The following is a 25,393-nucleotide window of genomic DNA, read 5'->3' on the forward strand; positions in this document are numbered from 1 at the left end:
GGCCAGGCTGGTCTCCAACTCCTGACCTCAGGTGATCTGCCTGCCTCGGCCTCCCAAAGTGCTGAGATTGCAGGCGTGAGCCACCATGTCCAGCCTCCACGGTCTTTTATAGAACGGTCCCACACAATCCTTTCATTACATCTCACTGGAAAGAAATCAATCGTGTGGGCACATAGAGTTGCCACGGCAACTAAGAAAAGTCAACTATAGCTGGCCACTGCAAATAAAATTGGGATCTTGTTGTAAATAAGGAAGACAATGAATGATGAGGTAGGGAATTAGCAGTTTGCACCACATCATTTAGGACTCTACAACAGCAAAAAAATGAAAATGTAATTGTTTTCTAGAAATAGTAACAGAAATGAGATGAGTTCACAGTATGGAGAAAATAGATTGTTGCTATCAGACAAAATAAAGTTGTGCCTTATCATTATTATACGGAAAACTATTTTGTCTTCTACATTTATCCCCGTGGTCAGGCAAAGCTATGATTCAAGGTGAGGTGAATTTCCAGGAATGTAGCACATTCCCCTGCCCTCTTCCCCATGAGTCCTACCTAGAAAATTACAAGCTTTCCAGCTGCTGTCCACAGGAAAGATGCTAAATTCCCATAAAGCAGTCCTTTTCTATTTAAAATTATTTTGAGTTTCATGTCAAGTCCAAATGCATTTTCGGTATAATCAATCTAACTTCCTAATCTGTTTTTGTAAAAAGACTGTTTAAAATGTTAAAATCAACGTATCTTCAAGGCTTTCCTTAAATTATTAATCCTCGAGTGATTTAATCTGAGCTATTTTGTAGACATATTTTTACCAAAATATTGTTTTTCACATACTTTATTAAAACATAAGAGTCTATTAAGAGTACTCTGAGCAACATCATAATGTTGCTAAAATTATTAGGAAGCAGCATTAACACTTCAACTCACTATATTCGCATGACTCGGGAAGTCGTTACCTCTGTATTTTTACTGGTTGTTGCGTTTGTGCAGAAAGAGTAAGTAAACCTGAAACCAATATTCTACTTGTGTGAGCTTTGTGAAAAGTAACAATAAAAAGGTTTGAAATGAGTGCAAATACATCTTTTCTTTGCTTGTCTGCACATTATATTAGCTTATATATTTTTACCATCCATATCCATGAACGATCAAGTTGACAATTATAAAAATGAAAAATAAGTGATTTATGTTGGAAACTAGCTACCAGCCTTGGAATCAGAAGACCTGAGTATAATTTCAGGTTACGCTTTGTCAAGCGACTGTGGTAGGTGGAGGTGGGGTGGGTGGGGGAGGAATAATAACGCCTGCTCTAATTGCCCATATAAGTTATGAAGAGCAAATTTGATGATTTATACCAAAATATTTTCCTGAACTGTGATGCCTTGTGAACACAGAATGAATTATTTTATCCATGAAAGAGCAAATATTTTCCCATGGGATTTGAGATATAAGAAACCACCTAAGCATATGAAAAATCTGGTTCACAGATCAGTTATTACCAATGCAAGGTCAGGCTTTCAGAAGATAACTAAATATATATTAGAGGAAAATGCTAGCTAGGAAATAGTTGTGCACTAACCAAGTTGAAAACGTTTGACTTTCATCTACTTTGACTGGCGAATATGGCTCTTTGGGGTTTGTTTTCATTTGAAAAACATGAGCGCTGCACGCCACTGTGGTGTTCAGGGTAATCTCAACCCACAGAGAGTATCACACACACCCCAGGAAGCCCTGGGGCCTTTCGAAGTGTGCCATCTGCTCCACCTTTAGAGTGAAGGGCGTTACCAACACATTTTGAAAGTGTATTATACGTAGCATAGCATATGACTTTCCATTCAAAGGCAGGACTCTTTTCCATTATCTCAGTAGTGCCTGATGAAGTGCCTTATACAGGTGTTCAACAAAGGGTTGCTGAATCAAAATGTTTCTGGAAGTGAGAATAAATGGAATTGAACAAATTGCAGGTAGTGTTAATGCTTAGTCAAGTATCTGGAAAAAAAAATCTGTTAAATATGGAAAATGGCAAAGCAGGAGTGCTTGGAACTTAATCCAGCTCAATCTTCTCTAAGTTCATTTATCTAACACCCTCAACCAGCCCGCAAAAACAGGGAAACAAAAGCAAAACCAAGCGGAATTCTAATAAACCGATGATGCCCCCAACACAACCTTTTGCCAGCATGCCCGCACACAAAGGACTTGAGAGACCCTCATGTCTTCATTCTCATTTTAAACATGAATCTAATGAGGTCTAACAAGCCTCCTCCTGGTATCTCCCTCACATATTATTATAGAAGGGAGAAGGTGGGAGAATACTCTCCCTAGCACATTAGAAGACAAGTGTAAACACTCCAGTGATAACTAGAAATGATCATTGATAGCAAAGGAGGTGAAAACAATATTATGAAAAGCATCCATAAGGAATTTCAAACAGTGTGGGTCTGGTGTCATTTATGTATTGGGCAAACTGCTTTCCACATCCCAGTATCCCTTAGAAAAAGTCAAAATCATAGCCTAGAGCACTTTGGATGTTAATTTTTTTTTTTTTTTTTTTTTTTTTGAGATGGAGTCTCACTCTGTCTTGCCCAAGCTGGAGTGTGCAGTGGCATGATCTCGGCTCACTGCACCCTCCACCTCCCGGGTTCAAGCAATTCTCCCACCTCAGCCTCCTGAGTAGCTAGGATTACAGGCATGCACCACCATGCTTGGCTGACTTTTTTTGTATTTTTAGTAGAGACGGGGTTTCACCATGTTGGCCAGGCTGGTCTTGAACTCCTGACCTCAAGTTATCCACCCACCTCGGCCTCCCAAAGTGCTGGGATTACAGGCATAAGCCATCATGCCCAGACTTGGATGTTAATATTGATGACCCAGAGCCAAAAAAAAAAAAAACAGTGACATCATCTGCAGTACTGATGACCAGGAAATATGTAATTAATTTTTGTACTGATTACCAGGAAATATGTAATTAATTTTTGAAAGTGTGTATGTTAGATTTTGTCACAATCCCCAATGATTGTCACCACCTCCCCACACACATACACACACACAAACCAGAGAAGTGAAGGAAATCAACATCCCCACCCAGGGCTACCAGGAGAGCAGAACGTATACCCACCCTGCCCTGGGCTCGACCCTATGGCTTGCTTTAGCCAATGGAAGATCAGCAGGTGTGCCAGATGCCCTGTGTAAGCAGATGCTTTAAACAGCATTCCCAGTTTCCATCAGCAGTCCTGCTCCTGCCATGACAATGCCATGCCTCAGCCCAAGTTCTGGAGTGAGAAGAGCCACAGCTTGGAGCAGCATGGAGCCACTGCCCCCTCCATGAAACAGGAGGAAATAACCCTTTTTTTGTTGTGAGCTTAAAGGGGTTCCTTGTGCAAATTCCGTGTGCTTTAAAATATTTTATTTTTATTTGCTTGTTTTAAGTTGGAGCTTTTAAACAGTTCAAGTATGGAAATTCACATATCTAGAGACCCTCTTTTCCCCTACTGTGATCGATAATTGAGGTATTACTGTGAATAGCCTCAGTTAAAATTGCACTTGGGATGGTGGGAAAACAGCCACAAGCAGCCAAACGCAAAGTGTTAGCTAGATTGTGCCTCCTGCACCCCACAAGCCAGGATGCCTGGCCTCATCTCCTTGAAGTTGGGGAGACAAGTCCTGCTGGGACTGGGTTGGGAGGGGGATCTCGGAGGATGGAATTTTCATGGACTGGGGAGATTGAAGATGATGTCACTCATTAAGGTGTGGGTTAAGGACAGCTTTCTGTTTCTGGAAAACCAAGCACACCAGTACTAACTCGGAGCCCGAGAATGACCGACTGCGTGACTATGCACAAATTATTTCACCTTCTGCCTTGTTACCAAGGATTAATTAATCATTGCAAGTTGTCTCGCGACTCCACAATGCTAAATACAAATAGAGGAGACCCTCGAATTCATGGAGCTGTGACTCGTGGTCTTGAATATTCATGTTTAACACGCCAGTCCACTCTCTCACCCAGCAACGACTCTTTGTTTTACTGAGTTCTGAGGGGTCCGCTTCTGTTTGGAAGGTGAAAGGGGGGCTGTACGTGGTGTGTGGCTGCAATACTGATGGCCTGTTTTGTTCTCCCAGGGAGATACTGTAAGGCACAGTGGCAGATTCACCTGAAGCTCATTTTTGCCCCTCAAAATTTCCCCCCATTAATTTTGCCAGTTTGAAATTCTCTAGACATACAAGATCTTTTAGAGTTAAAATGCACTTCAAGAGAAAATGCAAAAACAGAACACTTACGAAGAAAGATGCTGGTATGGGGTCGTCCCCGTTCTTCCCTTACTGTGTAATCTTGAACAGATCCCTGAACTTCCCTGAATCTCAGTTTTCTCGTTAAAAAAAAAAAAAAAGAGTGAAAATAGTTCCTACTTTGTTGGTGTGTGCCTATGATAAACTAATGACTATGAAAGGTCTAATACATGGCACATGCTCAATGGATATTAGCAAAAATTCTTGCTTCTTGATTAAGAGTTGAGTGTCATCCAAATCTTGGAAATTGTGGGAAGTTGGAAACTCAGGAGAACAAAAAGAAAAAAGTGGAGTGGTAAGGGACTTTTGTCAGTCAGGGGGCAGAATGGGGCTGTAGGATCTGAGGAATGAAGGAGGAGCTGGCGATAAAATGAGGGGGTGAGGGGAAAAGGGAGCAAAAAGAGAGAAGGAAAGAAGACCAGGCGTGAACCCTTTCGGTTGTGCCAAGGTCCTGGCACTAGTCCACGTGGTGCTGGAAGTTACTCCCTGAAGTCAGGCAACTGGAAAACTAGGGCTCCAAAATTGTTTTCCCTTCTCAACCGGGTATCAGACCACGTGTCCCAATTTGGGGTTGCTGCGATAAGAATTGAGGTAGATAAAGTCGTTTGGAAGGTTGCAAACATGACCTTGGCCCAATTTCAACCCACTGCACCTGGTCCCCGTGAATCCTGCCCCACTTTTCCAGCTCACTTTGTGTGGCCACATCCCTTTCCCTACTCTTCCACAGTGTGGGACCAAGGATTCAGCTCAGCATTCCCAGGAGCACCTAATGTCATGGTGTCTTTCCTATCATGGTGGTTTCATACATTTTTTGGATCATATTGTTTAATCGATTCAAAGTTTGTTTCCTACTGCAGCTACATTCACCTGCCATTGTCTCAAAGAGGAGGCCATAGGTGATGAAAGGCCCACAGGGGGTGATTGGCAGATAAGGCTGAACAGAATTGGTAAACTGAATCAGGGCTTTATGAAAACAAAAGCCAAGTAACTCACTCTGCCTCCTTAATCTCTGGTAATAATTTACCTCAAGATGAAGATTTCAACCTGGGAGTGGTGAACCTATCTTTGAGCTTATTAACAAACTCCAGCGTGGGCCCCTGTTAGAGTCTGTTAGTTCACATATGTCAAGAATTTTGAATTTGAGCAATCTTATTCCTTCAGACATGGAAAGAGATGTTAGCTGGTCATTTGAAAGCCACTCAAAAGAACACTTCTGGATACTTGTTGAAGGAGGTGAAGGTTCTCCCATGGAAAACTCCTTCAGTTGTTGATGCCTAGGATAGACTGTGTGTTGGCATGTTTGCCTTCTTGGCAACTCTGGGAAGGATGATCCTAAATACAGTCCTATCAGCTACAAAATAATTGGCAGTATCATTAATCCTATCTTGTAAATGCTTAGCTGCCTCAGCCCATGCAAAGGTCTGAGGAGTCAGCCTTCATGGAAGAGACTTGCAACACCTGCTTGGCTGGGCTTCACTTTTCCTTTCATTGATGCTAGTGGATTGATCGCTGTACTGTAGACCAGTACCATCAGCATCAGCATCACCTGGGAACTTGCTAGAAATGCAATTTTAAGGCCGGGCATGGTGGTTCACGCCTGTAATCCCAGCACTTTGAGAGGCCAAGGTGGGCAGATCACCAGAGGCCAGGAGTTCAAGACCTGCCTGGCCAACATGTTGAAACCTCGTCTCTCCCCAAAATACAAAAATTAGCTGGGCATGGTGGTGCGCGCCTGTAGTCCCAGCTACTCAGGCGGCTGAGGCAGGAGAATCACTTGACCCCAGGAGGTGGAGGTTGCAGTGAGCTGAGAGCACGCTACTGCACTCCAGCCTGGGCAACAAGAGTGAAATTCCATCACAAAAAAAAGCAATTTTGGTTGGGCTTGGTGGCTCATGCCTGTAATCCCAGCACTTTGGGAGTCCGAGGCAGGCGGATCACGAGGTCAGGAGATTGAGACCATCCTGGCCAAAATGGTGAAACTCCATCTCTACTAAAAAAATTTTTAAAATTAGCCAGGCGTGGTGTTGGGCGCCTGTAGTCCCAGCTACTCGGGAGGCTGAGGCAGGAGAATGGCGTGAACCCGGGAGGTGGAGCTTGCAGTGAGCCGAGATTGCGCAATTGCACTCCAGCCTAGGTGACAGAGCAAGACTCCATTTGGAAAAAAAAAAAAAAAAAGCAATTGTATAGGCCTCATCCCAGAATCAAAAACGCTGGAGTAATTAACAAGACTTCTAGGTGATTCTGATGAACCTCTGCTCCACGTTGTGAATTAAGTACTTGAGCCTAGGACCCTTGTTTAAGGGTTGTTATTCTCTTGCATAGCTCTTTTAAAGTATCCAGTATTCTGAAGTTAGGAGCCATGTGTGGTAAAGATGTTTCTTTTGGGAAGAAAAGCTTCCTCAAAATCTAATTACTAGAAGGAAATCAGTAAGTTGTCAAGGAATTTTTTAAAAAATCGGTACTTGGATTATGACGCTAGCCTGGATCTTCATCTTTCTTGCCTGGCTTTATTCTCCAATAAAACTAATTAGCAATTTAATTATGCAAATTTTGGAAGATTTCTGATTTGGATGTAGTTCAAGCATGAAAATAGTGGTACATAAGGACATTTTTCTTAGTGAATTTGGAAACCATTGATTTGCAGTAGTCTAGTAGTCAAAATCCCTTTGAGCCAGATGGGCATTAAATATGCTGGCTTGCTATTTGTGTAACTACAGTTTTATAGGATTTATTGATCCAATAGTTAACCAACCAATGGCCAAATTAAAAATAATCCCTTCCAACTCTCTCCCGTAATTACGAGTAAACCACCACGTAGGTATGTTTTGTAAGAGATGATTTAGGAGTTAGATAGAAACAATCTTGAATTATTTAAATCATTTGTTATGTAAAAAAATATATAGAATTGTTTTGTGTGGCTCAGAAGAATAGAGCATGAGTAAGCATCTAGAAGAAAGGGGAAGGCAGATTTTTGTTCAATAAAAGGGAGAATTTCCTAATCTGAAATCTCACCCTAAACTAAACAGGTGGCCTAGTGAGTCCCTTGTTACCTACACAGGGACATTATTCACTGATGAGTGAGAAGTTTTATTCACTAAAGGTTGATGGAGGTGAACTTTAAGATCCTTTTCAGACTTAGAGATTCCACAAGGTGTTTTCCAGAACACCTCCTTCACATTTGCTCTCCAAAGTCAGGCTTGCTAACCTCCTTTCTCATATACGATCTGTCCCCTGAAGCCATGTTCCAAGGAGAAAAAGTAGATGGCCTGCGTGCCAGAGCACTACTTTTGCTGATTTCGCAAAAACAGTTTATTATCATTTACATGTTTCCTTTCGTGTGTACTTCAAGCATATGCTGTATGCAAGAGATCCTGATATGGAGGACCAGACGCATGTCAAATCCAAGCCTTTGTATTTTCATCCCCGATTGAAACTAAATACAGTCATGAAACACAAAGAAAGATCAGAGAGAACCAGCAAATTAACAAAACATCTAGAAGTCCACCAGGGCCGGAGGTCTCGGTAAACTTTAGGAGCCCTGGTAAACTTTCCAGGCAGCCAGACTTAGTATACTTCTATTAATGATGACAGCTATTAATATTTTGAAATTGTCAAATGTTGTTCTATGACACATTTCACAATATTTCACCAGAACGGGCCAAGGGAATGTTAGACTTCAGATTCACAACTTTATAAAGCATTTTCCAAATAAACCAAGCTCCTCACTATAGTTGGAAAATAGTTGCTATGTTTGGCTAATCAGTAAAAACTGTTTTCGTTTCCCCCCAATTTTTATGCAAATTTTATATATACCCTAATCAAGAGAACATGAGTGCAGTCTTTATTTTTGTTTTTCCTTAATTAATAAACATCATCTAGCTTCCTTTCCATGCATGATGTTTTAGTAAGCTTGCAAATATTATTAAAGATTGCTTTTCTTTTTGAAGACAGATATTAAAATCAACCCAACCCTGTTGTACTATAATCTGTAATATCACATCAGGTTTTAATAAACCTCCTTTTTGCAGCACACATGTGCTTAAGACTTCATGGAAACCAAATCAGCAGAGAGAAGGGATTACTTTAGATGACTTTAAAATATGCATTGTTTGAAATGGCCTCTGGTGACCAGCTTTCATGAATGGCTGGCTTTACGTGTGGGGCCCATCATCTGGTTTAATTATATCAGCTGCTTTGTGTGACAAGTGCTGTTCTTGTGTGTGCTGAGAAATGAAGGTTTGAAACAAAGTAGAGTGTAATGAGTGAGAAAATAAATTCTGGAAGTGGAACACCACTGGGCGTTTGTATGGAAGAATTCTAAGGACTAGTCCACCTATAAACATCTATTTATAAAGACACTCCACAGTGACAGTAAGTGTAAATTTGCCTTATATGTTCATGGACCTAGATCATAATCTGAGCCTTTTCAGGAAGATTTATTTCACATATAAGATAAGTAACAGCTTAGGATGCTAATGTGGCTCTTAACATTTTCATTCTATAAATTCTTATGCATAAAACTTCATAAAGGTTACTCTTTTGTAACATTAGAGTAAAATGCTAAGTTTTTATTAGCTAAAGTATTTCCCAACTTCTGTCCAGCAAGTAAACTAAGACAGATGTCATAAAGTTTCAAGGCACTACCGATTCATTATTTGAATCTATAAATGTTAGGAAAATTATGGTTTTAGAAATCTCCTGTTGTATCTCTTGAGTTGTTAGTCTTTCTAAAAAAAAGAAAAGAAAAGAAATTGGCCAGACGCGGTGGCTCACGCCTATAATCCCAGCACTTTGGGAGGCCAAGGTGGGTGGATCATCAGAGGTCAGGAGTTCAAGACCAGCCTGGCCAACATAGTGAAACCCCCTCTCTACTAAAAATACAAAAATTAGCTGGGTGTGGTGGTGCACACTTGTAATCCCAGCTACTCAGGAGGCTGAGACAGGAGAATTGCTTGAACCTGGAGGTGGAAGTTGCAGTGAGCCTGGATCACACCACTGCACTTCAGCCCAGGCAACAGAACAAGACTCGATCTCAAAAAAAAAAAAGGAAAAAATAGAAATTTATAAATATCTCTATGTCCAGATAGTGATTTGAAGATAGGAAGGTGAATTTGATTGAATAAGAATATCATAGATTACACTAGTGTCAATGATAACTGACAGGCAATTTTTATTCATTATATGCTTTATTGCTAAGATTAATACAGTAAATTAATTTTCCTAGATGGGCATACTAGTTACTGAGTTTTTTCTACTGTGATATTTTCCAAGACTGCAGACCTGAATTTCACGAGAAATTTAAGTAGGGTTGCTCTTTTTACTTGATAATTGTAAAGCTGTGCTTGTTAGTCGTTGAGAGAGGAGTACAGAGCTGAAGGGGACCCAATGTCTGAAGATAGCTCAGGGATTTAGGTACATGGTGAAGATGATTTTGTTATTTAAAGACTGGGAATTATGTATTTAACCATTAGGACAAAAGATCTCAAAACACTATTTCCCAGTACAACTTGTAAAGGACGATTTTTTAAAATATTAATACATAAACTAATCTGAATTTTAAAGTTTCCTTGAAAATGTCTCCAAGCAAAGACATTGGCTTTAACAGGATGTTTGAATTTTTTTTTTTTTTTTTTTGAGACCGAGTCTCACTCTGTCGCCCAGGCTGGAGTGCAGTGGCATGATCTCAGCTCACTGCAAACTCCGCCTTCCAGGTTCAAGCAATTCTCCTGCCTCTGCCTCCCGTGCAACTGGGACTACAGGTACCAGACACCACACACAGCTAGTTTTTGTATTTTTAGTAGAGACGGGGTTTCACCATGTTGGTCAGGCTGGTCTCGAACTCCTGACCTTAGGTGATCTGCCCACCTCAGCCTGCCAAAGTGCTGGGATTATATGCGTGAGCCACCGCGCCCGGCTTAAATGTTTGATATTTTTTTAAGGTTCTCCTGTAAGTAATACAGTTTGAAAAAAAATACAGCTAATCTCCATAATTTGCCTTGAGCTAGGAAAGAGAATTGTCTTTTGAAATGTGATTACCTCCTTCACACTGTTTCCCAGAGCTTTCTTTCCTGGTCCTCTCTCTGCTTGTTTCCCCATTCTGCTGTGTTTACCGCCTAGAAGAAGTTAGAGAGCATTATATTGGCAGTGAACTTCATGGCATAGAAAGTAGGCCAGTGGACGGTCACAGTGGCTAACACCTGTAATCCCAGCACTTTGGGAGGCCAGGACAGGCAGATCACTTGAGGTCAGGAGTTCGAGACCAGCCCGCCAACATGGTGAAACCCCATCTCTATTAAAAATACAAAAATTAGCCAGGTGTGGTGGTGTATACCTGTAATCTCAGCCACTCAGGAGGTTGAGACAAGAGAATCACTTGAACCTGGGAGGTGGAGGTTGCAGTGAGCCAAGATCATGCCACTGCACTCCAGCCTGGGCAACAGGTGAGACTCCATCTCAAAAAGGAAGTATGCCAGTGGGGTTCTCTTAACTGCAGCTTCATTTACGTAGTAAAGTCAGGTGTTCTTCTTCCTACATACGACTGCGAGATAGCATTTCAAGAAATGATTTTCAGACTGTATATTTATGTTTCGAAACCATTTCTCATAGTATGAGATAGTGTTTCCAGAAATGCTTTTGAAACATAAATATACCATCTAATTGTCTTTTTAAAAATATTTACTTCAACTTAAACGTATCTCGAGAATTGCGGAATTTTAAAAATTTTGCATTGTGCCAGATTATGTACATCAGGAAAACAGACTAAAATGAAACATGTATAAAAAATCCCCGAATCTGTCGAAAGTATATTTTTAGTACCTAAGAATGATTGAACTTTATACTGTGAGAAAGATTGTTTCTTCGTTCCTTGCGATATGTGTCTTTGTGTGGGTACGTATATTTATACACATATCTTAAGTATGTGTGTGGGCATACACACGTGTATGTGTGTGTGTGTGGTGTGTGTGTGTGTAGAGAAAGAGAAAGACATGGGGTACTAATGAAACATAAAGTTTGTGGCATAGACATTAGTGCTCAGCAAACACTTTGGTCTGCTAAATTTTCCAATGCCCTTGCAGTTGAGTGGGGCCACATGACTAATAACATCCAATGAAATGTTAGAAGTGAACTGGGTCACTTTCAGGTTGAAGCCCTGAAAAGCTCCTGCAAAATTCTTGAGCTTATTTTTCCCTTGCTTCTTGGTCTACTTATTGCAGCAACAGGACAACACTGCCCCCGTCAGTGTGCATCCATGTATGGCTGGGCAGAGCAGAGCTCTCTGCCATCCTGTGTGTGACTTGCAGTACGAGTGACAAATATGCTTTTATCATATTTGGAATTTCTTTGTTATTGCAACAAACTACTTCTGCTGACTAATGCAGTATCTCAAGGTACTTCTGTACAAATAAGCTATAAATGTATAAAACCAAAGGCCAATTTAATAAAATTTAATGTAATAAATCATATATTTTAAGACATAGCTAAGATGCCCAAGATCACATTCTAGTTCTTTTTAACAATATTGTTGTCCTTCCACCAAACCCACTTTATTTTTTTTCATCAACTTTTATTTTAAGTCCAGGGGTACATGTACAGGATGTGCAGGTTTGTTACATAGGTAAATGTGTGTCATGGTGGCTCGCTGCACATGTTATCCCTTTATCTAGATGTTAAGCCCAGCATCCATTAGCTATTCTTCCTGATGCTCTCCCTCCCCCAACCCTAAAGACCCCTCAACAGGCCCTAGCATGTGCTGTTCCCCCACATGTGTCCATGTGTTCTCATCATTCACCTCCCACCTATAAGTGAGAACATGCGCTGTTTGGTTTTCTGTTCCTGTGTTAGTTTGCTGAGGATAATGGCTTCCGAGTTCATCCATGTTCCTGCAAAGCACATGATCTCATTCCTTTTTATGGCTGCATAGTATTTCATACAAATCCACTTTAACTGAAGTTTCCATTGCCTCTTCTTTTGGAATTCCAGTTGTCTCTTTGTTCTCATTCTCTTGGATCTCAGTGCCACTGTTGAAACCATTGATCATTTGGACCACAATTGGTCACCAATGACCATTATTAGTCCCTTTAGACACTTTGTAACATATGCTTCAGGAATATTGAGTTCTTCCGGTGGTTTTCATAATATCTAGATCAGTTTGTTTTCCTTTGTCTTGTTCATTTCATCCGAAAGAAGCTGGACAAATTTTAATTTGGACTTTATGCATTCTCTAAAATGCCCTTCAGAAGCTTGATTTTATATGGTTTTAGTTCCTCCTTTTATGAGGCAGAGTCTCAAAGGTACATTTCTCACTTCATCCTTCTCACTCTTCAACTCTCACTTAATCCTTCTCAATCTTCTACTCCATCTATTTTCTTCCTCCCTGAGAAGACAGAGAGAAAAACCTAGAAAACTTAAGTTTATTTATTTCTATGTTTTGTAATGCAACCAATTATTGAAAAAATTCAATATATACATGCATTCAGCCAAAAAATAAAACCTGTCCCTCTCCCTCCCCATACACCAGGGATAAACAACACTCACCACTGTGTGAATAGATGACTTTTGAAGATTCCTTCCAATTTCAAGATTCACAGTGTTGGGTGGGAGGAGGAGAGGAGAAAGGAAGAGCTCATCATTTAGCCAAATATTTCCCCACAGGTGCTCCAGGTCACAGGCATACACTTTTCAGCCGTCATTGTTTGTTGGAAGAGGATTTATTATTCGAGGAGAATAAAAGTGTTACTACACCAGGAGGGGATGATTGTCTATCTTCTTTGCTTAGAGTTGTAATAAATTAGACCAGGAAACGGGCTTTCTAGAGATTAACAGTAGGTGAACTTTGCCAGCTATGGGGTTGTTAAAAGAAGAAATTAACTTCTTCATGGATTCATGTATATTATAAAGAAGATAGCACATCCTGAAGGCTTACTCTAAAGAAAAGAAGTAATCTCTGGGAGACTCAAAAGCCAAAATTAATGAGAAAGGGCCATGTTAACTGATCCTAAGAAATGTATGTAGACAGTAATGTGGGATGGGAGGATGAGATGTGGGTACCAGCTTCTTGCTGGCGTAATTCTACTTTGCTTGCCTCTGACAATAATCTAAGTGTGTTCTGGCTAAATTCAGCTTCACATAACTGCATAATCTCCCCTGCCCCTGCTGTTTCAACTGGTTATGGTGTCTGTCCCTTTTTTCTCTGGCCTAACTATAAAGTGCCATTGCTTTGTACTAGAAATAATTCTTTTGCCCCATCCTAGAGAGGTTTTTTTCTGTGGCAAGTGGGTTGTTCTGACCCTGTCCCTTGTATACTTTAGCTGTGTGGGCATTCATTTGTAAAATTTTATGTTATCCTTGGGGAATAAAAAAACACAGAATTTTATCACTCATCAACAACTTTTATCTGAGACCAGGCATTTAGAACTGAGGACAGTTTCAAGGCTTTAAGGAAAAAAAGTAAATGAGAAGCTTTTGACTAGGGCCAGACCTAGAGCCTTAAATGTGAGAGTCTGGGCTTAACTATAGAACAAGGTACACTATAAGTCAGCAATTCTCAAACCCTTTGGTTGGGCTCAGTATCTCTTTATATAATTAAAATTTATTGAAGACTCTTGCCCCAACAGTTTTTATGTGGATTTTAATTATTAATACTTAGAAGTGAAAACTGATAAAATTTTAAAATATATGATTCTTTTGAAAATAATGAATCTATTATATGTTAACCTAAATGATATATTTTATTTAAAAAACTATATTTTCCAAACAAAAAAAATTGTGAATAAATTATGAATTCATTTTACATTTTTGCAAATGTCTTTAATGTTTATCTGAAAAGAAGAAAGTCGAATTCTTATTTCTGCTTCTACATTCAATCTGTTGAAATACATTGTTCTGGCTGAAGTACGGTAATAAAATCCAGACTGACATGAATAAGTAGTTGGAAAGGTAGAAGCATTTTAATAGCTTTTTCAGATACTTGTGGATATTCTTTGATACTACAACAAAACTTGGCAAGTGATAATTCATTAAAGGTTAGTTGTGTTAAGAAATCTGAAACCATATCAATGAACTTTTCATTCTGTTACAGTAGAATCCAGTGGTCATCTTGTACTTTGAATGAATATTTTACTCATGTAAGATTTTATAGCACTGTGATAATTTGGGAAATTTAGTTCACTGAACTATGCAAATACTCTAAATGTTGACTCATTTCATTTTACAATATCAAAAAATAACATTTGTTAACATCACTATCATTGTCATCAGAAAAAGTTACTTATTGGAAGTCTGCCAAGTGGAGTATACAAGCTTTCCAAAATTCTAATTTTAGCTTGAAAGGTAGATTTCTATCATTGGTAACAAACACTGTCAATTGTTTCCCTTGAAATGATAGGCTTATTTCATTCATTATTTCGTAAAATGTCTACCAAATATCCAAGTCCAAAAAAATTATTTTAAGTAAAAGTAGTGTTTCATTTTTTTTGTTTAAAGCCACTTTAGCTTGCAGCTCAGCCACCCTCATGCCTTTCCTCAAGACAGCCATCATACTCCCCCAGCCAACAAGGGACTTTGAGTGAACCTCCTATCTCAAAAAACAGAACAGTGAAAAGAAAACATGTGCACTCAAGGTCACGGTTTCATAAAATTAGTGATTTTACTGCCTCATCTTAATGAAGCTGGATTTTTTTTGTTGTTTTGTTTTTTTGTTTGTTTTTACTATATGTGAAGCTTTTATCATTCATGCTAAGACAAAAGCGGAAAGTGGCTCTACGTACCATTGCTCTTACATCATCTGTAGAAATGTCAGCACAGTGAAGAAAGCAAATAATGTGTCAGTATTCTTATCAAAATAGTTCTGACCTCATGAACCTCCCAAAAGGGTCACAGGGTCCCCCAAAAGTCCCAAACTATACTTTGCTGCTGTAGACAAAAGCAGGGTGCTGTTGATGTATTGACCACCATCCCCTCTAGAGACCTAGCACCAAACTGCCCAGCCAAAGGGGGGATTGGGGAAGACAGAGATCCCCTTAAACCTTTGGGAGCAACAGGGCTTGAGTTTAGATTGGGGTATTGCGGGACAAACATATGTGACCTAAACTTTCTATCCAGTTGGCTGGACATCTTTCCAGTCTTTTTTTGTTTTTCTTTTTCTTTTACATGTGACTTGAAAAATTTATTGCCACTTTTATAATTTGGCTTGACCACCCTAAACAAAGTCCTATAAACTTTCCACACCAATTGGCCATAACTACAACTGCTGTTGTCATTTTATGGGTTGGAGTAAAAGCAGCTTATATCCTGGTCTTGATCAGTGAAGAATAAAACACTGTTCTTCAAACTCACTTTGTATGTGTGAGAAAAACCTTTCTACATTTCTTTCATTTTCTACTCTTTCTCAAGACCAATTGCTAGTCTCTAAGGACTCTTGTTGTCCACCACAAAGTATCCAATTCAAACATTGCATCCTTGTCTCTTCTGTCAAGCTCTGCATTTTGTCTGTCAGGATTTTTTTCCCTTCTTTACTTCTTTTCCTTCTGGAGCTGGAAACCAGGCAGTAAGAGGATGACAGGCTTTGAAAGGTCATTTTCGAATAAAGAATTGTCTGTGTGCAGTGTTTCTAGAATGGCATGTTTTGTGTGTTTTCGTGAAGGAAGATGAGATGAAAGATAGAGAGGACTCTTGCTGGCCAGACTAGGTGAAAAGTTCAATTTTCTTGACCACTTAATGTATATATCCTTGTAGGTACGAATTCCCTGAATTGAATAGTGGTGGTGGTGGGGGAAGCTGACCGAAGGGTCCAAAGTTCTAGTGAGACAGGAGGAATAAACTTTCAAGATCTGTTGCCCAGCAAGGTGACCACAGTTAATAACAATGAATTAATCGTATGTTTCAAAAATGCTAACAGAGTAGATTCTTCAATGTTCTCACTACAAAAAAAAAAAATGATAAGCATGTGAGGAGATAGACTGTTAATTAGCTTGATATAATCATTCCACAAAGTACACATATATCAAAACATCAAATTGAACCCCGTAAATATATATAATTATCATTTGTCAATAAAAATAAAAAATTTTAGTTAAAAAAATAAGATAAACCGTGGCAGAAAATAATGTAGACCTTTTCTGCACTTTTCATTCACCAGAAGGGAAGTTCGCTTCGTAGGAAAAAACCACTCTCTCTTTTCCATATTAGGAAATGATTTTTGATGTAGTTTACACAAAGGTATCATTAAAGCTAATTTGCTTTTTCCTAAAGGAAGAAGTAAAGTAAATAAGATAAAGTAAAGAATAACTAGCAGTGTTGATTGGGTTCCAGCAAAGGTTATCAGCATCTGAATTGTCAAGAACTTCCAGTTTCTCGTGTTGCTGATTATTTAAACTCAAATGCCACTGTTTGTCTAATGCAGTGAGCCTGAAATTGTTCCTCCCGGGTTGCTACTGTCAGCAGAGGTTGGTTTACACTATAGTGGGTGCACAAACGCCGTCTTCACAAACTCTCCCTTCACACACCTCTGCAGGCTTTGAGAGGTGAGCAAAGTTTTACTACTTAAAGAACCAACCTCTTAAGAAATTTCTGTATTTAACTATTTAGCCTGACCCATGCTTTGTGAGAACAAGCCATTGTTTGTCATTTTATTCTTTTAGTTTTCCTGTCCCTTCATGCCTGTATCAAGTGTCTCACGATTTAAAACAAATGCACAGAAGTCAAACAGTCAGTGCAGAATAATTGCAGGCTTTCAGTGTTCGGCATGCACAGCAATCACTGTGGAATCACCCTGAGTTATTAAGAAGAAAGCACCAAATCTTACATTAGTGACTTCTACAGAGCTCCGTTATCAATTGGAGCTGGCTTGTGTGTTGCAGATAATGTAGTCAGGACTGCCTGGCTGCAGACACTAGAGTTTTGTTTAAAAACCTGTTTCTTTTTGTCTCTTTCTCTCTCCTGCAGTATAATTACAGGCTGCAGAGTGAAAAGCATTAGAACTGTTTACAAAACAGCTCATAAAGTTTAAAATATGTGTGTGTTTGTGTAAAACAAAATAATGTATATGGTATCCAGTCTTTCTTCTTTCACTAACCCCTGTCACCCTCCAGAATTAAGGGCATGAAGTTGAGAGATGGAGCCCTTTCCTCCTGCTATGCGATGCTTACACTTAATTAGTTATGCCTACTTATCCAATGCCAGTTTATTGTTGCAGATCAAAATACAGATTCTCAGGTGTATGGGGACTGAGTGACTGATGAAACAGACTGCTATCTAATTAATTTTAGGGCAGCCTAAATTCCCATAAAGTTGTTCCCTCATGACATATGAGACAAAGATTTTATTTTTTTAATGAGCCCTTTGCTATCTTTCCAAGAGAAAAGCTTTCAGCAGGTTAGTGTTCCAAAGTGAGAGGGGCATTTTTCCAACCCTTTCAAAAGCCTCCTTCTGTGCAGCTTTGCAAAGATTTTGCAGCTCGCCCTTCTGGATTTTATTTATTTATTTTTTTAATGTGGAAGGGTAGCCGCTAACTCCAGCCTCAGGGCCAATCAATCGTTTTGCTTCGCAGGTTTAAGATCTGCAGCAAAGCGAAACCCCTGTGCTATCTGTGCCTTACCGGTCTCGCCAGCAGTAAGCCTGGTGATTGACAATCAAAAGGGTGTTCTGTCCACTTAGGTGCCGGCACAAGCTGAGGACAGGGGAACCAGCCTTGCACGGAGGAAGCACCTTTTCCTTCTGGTGATTGATTGATGGGGGACAGTGAGGAGGTTTTCAGAGGCTGGAAAAAATTGTCCCAGTCACTTACTATGAAGTCTTTGTCAGCAGAAAAGACTCTCCTGGGTAGTGAATGATATAATGCAGATGACAAATGACAGGTGTGGCGTGTGTTTCGTTCTGCTTGCTAGGTACTCAGTATCACACGCAGGTGAGTCAGCGCTCCCCAACAGGCCCCTTGCGCCATCTGCTTCCCACATGCAAACACTTGTTCCCAATGCTCTGTTGTTTCCCTGGCACTGCTGGCTCTTCCTAATCGATCGTCAGCTCTGTTGGGGATGTGTAAAGTACTGTCAGAGTGTGAGCAGGGCGATACCTTACCACCCTTTTATGGAGCTGATTATGAAATGAAGATAGCATTTGAGTCATTTGTTAGCAGTTCTGCAGTTCTGAAAGTTGTTTCCTTCTGTTCCTCCCTTTTGGAGCACAGAAGAAAAAATATATATAATATATACACATATAATATGCTGTTGCAAGAGACTACTTCAGATCGAAAATCTGTTTTTAAAATCATTGACTGATATTTCCTTTGTATTTTTTTCTCCTCCTTCCAGGACCCTATCTGCAGATGTTCTGAATACCTCTGAGAATAGAAATTGATTATTCAACCAGGATACCTAATTCAAGGTATTAGCTCTTGTCAGAAAGCTTTTACATTTGAGCTCTGTGTTGGAAATTCTATTTTGGCAATGAATTGAAATAGGAAAAGTTGGAATGAGAATAAAGGACAAAAGTGAATTTGCAAAATAATCAAGTGCTTAAAAAACTACCCAGCGCTTGTGAGGGTTTGCTATTTCTGACTCATGTACAACCCTGTCTCTGCCAGCTTATGTGCCAATACTGACTTATTTGTAGCCCTTTTTCTGCAACTGTGCTTGGAGTTTGGATTTCATTTTAGTCTCACCGTCTCCGTTTTTCTCTGACTGCCCAGAACTCCAGAAATCAGGAGACGGAGACATTTTGTCACTTTTGCAACATTGGACCAAATACAATGAAGTATTCTTGCTGTGCTCTGGTTTTGGCTGTCTTGGGCACAGAATTGCTGGGAAGCCTCTGTTCGACTGTCAGATCCCCGAGGTTCAGAGGACGGATACAGCAGGAACGAAAAAACATTCGACCCAACATTATTCTTGTGCTTACCGATGATCAAGATGTGGAGCTGGGTGAGACACTAGACTCTTCACTTGTTAGTCTCTTTTGTTCAGATGCTTTATCAAGTCACAGGATTATCAGTAGACATTTTGAGGTTTTGCACTTAATTATTGCACCTTAACCAACATCCTAGTTTATGCAATGAACTTGTATTGATCATAAGGCATTTGGTTCGTGTTTCAGCATTACTTTTCCGATGTTATACTTTTGAAATGGTCGGGGAAGGGGCCTGGGGGAGTAGGACGATGGAGGAAGAGGGTCAGCACTGAAGATTGTAGAAGTAAAGGATTGAAAACCCTCCGTTAAGAAATTGTAAAAATACTTGGGCAAAGTTGTTTCAGAGAGTATGAGGATGTGACTGTAATTCTATGCAATGGATATGAATATAGACTGTACTAAAGGAACTTTCAGTGGTTATTATTATTAGAATGGATTACTTACTCACAGTTTGTCATAGAAATCATTAGGTAATTGAAAGTTGCAGTGTTCTATATGTCTTTTGGTAGAGAATTCACTTACTACTATCTTAGATATGATGCTTTTTTAATTAGCTTGCCTAGGCTAATTGTAGAGCACCCAGAAAGCTTGCCAAAATCTAGTGATTCTAACTTACCGTCTGTATCATCTGATTGGGTTTCTTATCTTCTCACCGTCTTCAATGGTCCAGCCCTAGGGTCTTGTTCATAAGCCGAGGGCCAATTCTTCTAGTGCCGCTAGTGCAAGGCAGATAGAAAGCTTGCCCCTACAAGATGTCACTACCACTCCTCAGTTCCTTTCCTGAACTCAAATTCCTTGCTCTCAGGCATCACCCAGCTGTGCTTAGCCATCACATTCAACCTGACTGCGAGTCGAATCTTCTAGCAGAGCATGCTGGGCTTCTTTACAGAGCTCCTGCAGCTCAGGTTCTTGAGGATAAAACTCTCCATGCTGGCACTTGATCTCCATGGAAGGGGACTTTGGTTTCCCACTTGAAACCAAAGAGTGGGACCCCAGTAAAGTTAATTCCTTGGGTTCAGCTGGAAGCAAATGCGCTAAAAAGCCAGCAGAGGTCATTATTGTTGAAGTTGGTTTGCAGAGTCAACCCACCCTTTTTTTTTATTAATAAGGGTATTGATTTTCAGGCAACAGGCCAAAATGAAAGGTGTCACAAGTACATGAGTCTGTATTTAGCACATATGATGTTAGTATGTATGTAAGCGATGGTTTAAATGTTTTCATTCACTTACAGAGCAAGTAATTTTAGCTTTTTCAGAGCCTTGTGGGTCCATTTCAAGTTAGTTTAGTACCTATTATGTTAATAGCACAGTCTCTGCATGAGGATTGCAGTGTTAAACATATCCTTGCCCTCTGCTTGACCTCACACCTGAACTCACCTTCCTTAACATCTCACCCATTCATTGCTTTTGCTACAGCTGAGATCTCTGGATCTTCTCATCTCTCCCAGTTTTTCCCTCACCAGTTTGTCACCTGGCCTGCCTGCCTTCTCTAGTCTTAGCCTCTCTTGCCCACCCTTCCCTCCATTGCCAGAGTTATCTTTCAAGTATCCATCTGATCAGATCACTTTTCTGCTTAAGTCCCTTCTGCGGTTTCCCTTTGCCACGAGATTAAGCCCCTCTCCTCTGGGGGCAAATGAGTTCTGAGCCATGCGGCCCCTACCTGTCCCCAAGTCTGTTTCCCTTTCCCCCACTTTCACTCTGTACCTCATAAACACAATTGCCGTCTCCCCAAAGGTGTCTGGTGGCTTCACCCCCATTGCCTCTATCCATGCCTTTGCGCGTCTCGTCCCCTCTGCCTTTTCCTCGTTCTCCACCTGGAGAAACCCTACCTGTTCTTCATAACCCAGTTCATGTCATGGGTTTGGTGTTCCCAAACCAAAACCACCCTCCCCTCCCGCAGCATTGATGGAACTTTCCTTTGCACCCCGAGAACATGACTCCAGCATGGTGCTCATTCCACCATGCCCCTCCATGCCTGTCCCTTCCGCTTGACAAAGATCAACCAGAGAGCAAGGGTGTGTTTTATGCTGCACTCCTCATGCACTCCTAGTGTCTGGGAATATAGTGGGCACTAAACTAACTTGAAATGGACCCATAAGGCTCTAAACAAGCTAAAATTCCCTGAAATAAATATTAAGTATTCATCACGATCTACCTCTTCAATATACAGCACTGTCTTTAAAATATATTAAGAAATTGCTCATAACTTTATTTTTTAACAGAATTCAAATTTTCAGCCTTGTCCTATAGTTCATTTATTCATCCAGTAAGTATTTTCTGAGCAGTTACCAAGTATTGCCTTGTGTTGAAGGCATGCGAATATCATGGTGAAGGGTTGTAGACCAGGCTCAGTCCAGTCCACTCAGATGTTTCCTACGTATTTGCCTTTAACTCCTTCCTTGATTTTCTAGCCAGATAACATGCTAAGAACTAGCTCATTGGCTGGGCGTGGTGGCTCACGCCTATAATCCCAGCACTTTGGGAGGCTGAGGTGGGTGAATCACCTGAGGTCAGGAGTTCAAGACCAGCCTGGCCAACATGGTGAAACCCCGTCTGTACTAAAAATACAAAAATTAGCCAGGCGTGGTGGTGGGCACCTGTAATCCCAGCTACTCAGGAGGCTGGGGCAGGAGAATCGCTTGACCTGGTAAGGCAGAGGTTGCAGTGAGCTGAGATCATACCATTGCACTCCAGCCTGGGAGATAGAGCGAGACTACGTCTCAAAAAAAAAAAAAAAAAAAAAAAGAACTAGCTTATTTAACCCTCACAGCAACTCTAGGAAGTAGTTACTATTCTCTCTTTGATTTATGTATGAGAAAAATAAGGCTTAGAGAAGTCATGTAGCTTGTGATGAGCAAGTAAATGGCGAAACCCAGACCTGTATTAGATCTGAGTCTCCACAGCTATGCATTTAACCACTATCCCTTCTGTTAATCAGCCATCTACAGATAGTTATTCAGTGCCTCCTGAAAGCAATCTGCAAATGCATAATAATATTCTAGGTTTAGGGAGAGAGGGAACAGAAGCAAAAGATGGGCCACTGGCAAAACAAAATGACTAGGAAGCGCAGTGAACTGTGGGTTGGAGGTCCGGAGAAGACCTCCTTTCCTGGCAGAAAAGTCATGCTCTTCATGGTGGTGCCCACTTGATGGAGACTTTTCCTTATTTTTCTGTAATATGCTCATAATCCTTCTAGAACATTATTGCCCTAGATTTGGGGTGTTTGTTGTTTTGTTCTTGTTTTTTACCATCTTAACTGTTTTTAAGTGTACAGTTCAGTACTGTTAAGCACATTTATATTGGCGTGCAACCCACCTCCAGAACTCTTTTCATCTTACAAAAGTAAAACCCTATGCCCATCAAACAGCAACTCCCCTTTCTCTCTCCCTCAATCCTGGCAGCTATCATTCTACTTTCTGTCTCTGTGAATTTGACTACTCTATATTCCTCATGTGGGTGAAATCGTACAGCATTTATCTTTTTATGACTGGCTTATTTTACTTACCTTCATGTCCTCAAGGCTCATCCATGTTGTAACATGTGTCAGAGTGTCCTTTCTTTTTAATGCTGAATAACATTTCATTGTATATATGTACCACATTTTTTTTTTTACCGATTCATCCACTGTTGGAAATTTGAGTTGCTTCCTCCTTTTCCCTATTGGGGATAATGCTGCTGTGAACATGGGTGTACAAAGAGCTCTTCAAGACCTTCCTTTTAGTTATTTTGGAGCTACACCCAGAAGTGGAATTGCTGGATCATATGATACTTTTATTTTTATTATTTTGAAGAACCACCTTACTGTTCTCCATAGCAACTCACCGTGTTTCGTTCCCTCCAAGTGAGCACAAGTGTCATAATTTTTCCACATCCATGCCCACACTTGTTATTTTCTGGTTTTGTTTTTAATAGATGCCATCCTGATGGGCATGAAGTATCTCATTGTCGCTTTGATATGGTTAGGTTTTGTTTTGTTTTTTACTCCAGTGCAATTGTCTTTGCCAAGTGCTTTAATAAATCTTCACCTAATGCAAACCTTTTTGCACCTGTAATGCTGTAGGCATTTTGGCTACTGTGCCTCCAAAAAGAAAATAACAGACTTAGAAAAGACTTAGAAGAACAATTATGAAAATTCTAATAGAATACTTTTCTCATTGGGAAAGCATAAAACAATCTTATCTGTTTGTCTAGAAAGATGAAGGCTGAGAAGGGCTATAATCAAAGTTTATAAAATCAAGCCAGGGAGGAAAGCATTAGTTCATCATGAGCAGGAGCCCTTCCCTTCGCTTTCAGGACAAATAAACTATTACTCTGTAAAGGGAGTAAGATGCATAAGGAATTCATTAATGAAAGTGCTAGAACCTTGCATGTGGATAACACTTTATCTTTTTCCAAAGAACATTTTGTTCACATTATTGTGAATGAATACTGCCATCTCACTTGAATTGGGTGGGTAGGACAAAGATCATCATCCCAGGAGGAAACAGCCTGTGGAAAGATGAAATGACTTAACCATCGTCCCCTTACTTCTGAATTTGCTTTTCCCACAACTTAAGAAGTTGTTCAGGTTGTGCCTATACCCGTAAGTACTTCAGGGTTTTAGGCTAGAATAATGAGTGGAAGATTTACAATTTTTAAGCTCAGTAAACACGCATGGAAGTGATCAACATGAAGTTCGGGATAATGGCTACCACTGGGGAAAAAGTGATGACCAAGAGCATCAGCACATTCACATTCTATTTCAAAATTGAAAAAATACATATCTGAAGGAATATAATCATGTTAAGTTTTGTTAAAGCTAGGAGATGTATATGTATTCTGTTATACCCTACACTTGAAATATTTTATAAATCAGAAGGGAGAAAATAAAAATTGTTTGAGGGACTCCTCTAACTTTCTGAGACTAGCGTCAAAGAGATTGGGCTCTAAATTTTTCCCAAAAGGCCCTTGGTGCCACTCTGAGAAACAAAATATTGAGCAGATTATACCATTGATCTGACTCAATATGGCATTTCTTACATTCCTAGGAAATTGGCCTGACAGGAACATCTCAGTAACACTCACCTGATGTTTCTCTTAGATCATATGTAGAGGGAAGCTATGAGTACATGGAGATACTTTCTTTCTTTAAAGCAGAAGCCAGAACACAAGGTATTCAGACCAGAGCTAGCCCACAGATGTGTGTTGTTTGATGAGCATAGTTTTCAGAATTAAGCCAATGTTTAAAAATCATATTTTAAAATATATATAACATATTCAAAAATCAGATTCTGACATTTCTTGAAAATTCAAAAGAATGAAGGCTTGTATTCCCATGAAGCAGTCATCACTTAGATGTTTGAAATGGAGCTGCAGCTGCTCTCGGACACTGGGATCCCCCACTACTGTGCTGTCCCTCGATACTTACACCAAGGTACAGGTGCCATTTATCATTGACCATACCGCTGTTTTTCTTATAGTCAGGAAAAGCTCTATAAACCATGTCTCTATCAAAAGTAAAACAATGAAAAGACACAAAAGCCCTCTGACTTTTCTTATACCTGGCTGCCTTCACTTGCCTACCTTATCTGTGTAGCCCTGTAGGCATGTTAACTTCTTCCATTCCTGTAAGTAGCTTTTCATGGCCTTGTCCTCTTTTGGAGGGGCCAGGAGGAAATAATGAGTCTTAGTGACCTGGAAACATTCCAGACTAATTTATTATCTTCTCTTTTTTCCCTTGTTCTCCCAACTGGCTTTTCCCCCTTTGGTTTTAGCTAAAAAACATCTTTTTTTTTTTCCTTGCCAATTCCACAGTTTGGGTAGAAAAAAAAATACCATTTAATTTTGTTATTTTTTTAGATGCTTATGCTTTTAGAATTAGAATATTCAACAGATCATACAGACATTTTCATACAGGAAATATCACTGTTTCATGTTTCATACCTTACTATGAAAATAACTGTCGGCATGCGAAAATGGCAGGGAAGTATCTAATACAAACTACTTAAATATTTAAAGCATTAGCCTTACTTCATCATAAAAGAATGATATCAACAAACACCCCTCCACAATCAGTAAGAGCTGGGTTTGCTTGTTGTTGTCACTCATTGAACTGTGAATACTGTAATCCACATGGAAGTATCTCTCTAGGAAGCCAGGTGTATATGAATCCCACATGTCTGGGACTTCCGTAAGTGATAATGACAATATTTACTATTGAATTTCTGGTTCT

The 25,393-nt window shown here is 39.9% G+C and overlaps 1 protein-coding gene across 7 annotated transcripts in view; it reads left to right on the forward strand.

Annotated features, from left to right (window-relative positions):
* The window catches only part of SULF1 (sulfatase 1), a 193,755-nt gene that overhangs the window by 80,316 nt on the left and 88,046 nt on the right, over positions 1-25,393 (forward strand). For all 7 annotated transcript variants that reach the window (XM_015145538.3, XM_077943760.1, XM_077943758.1 and 4 more), the window contains exons 3-4: positions 18,589-18,661; positions 18,966-19,197. In XM_015145538.3, the coding sequence (XP_015001024.1) occupies positions 19,026-19,197 (172 nt within the window). In that variant the 5' untranslated portion in view covers positions 18,589-18,661; positions 18,966-19,025. The remainder of the gene's footprint in view (positions 1-18,588; positions 18,662-18,965; positions 19,198-25,393) is intronic.

This window comes from Macaca mulatta, chromosome 8, assembly GCF_049350105.2.
Source record: "Macaca mulatta isolate MMU2019108-1 chromosome 8, T2T-MMU8v2.0, whole genome shotgun sequence".
Taxonomy (NCBI): Eukaryota; Metazoa; Chordata; class Mammalia; order Primates; family Cercopithecidae; genus Macaca; species Macaca mulatta.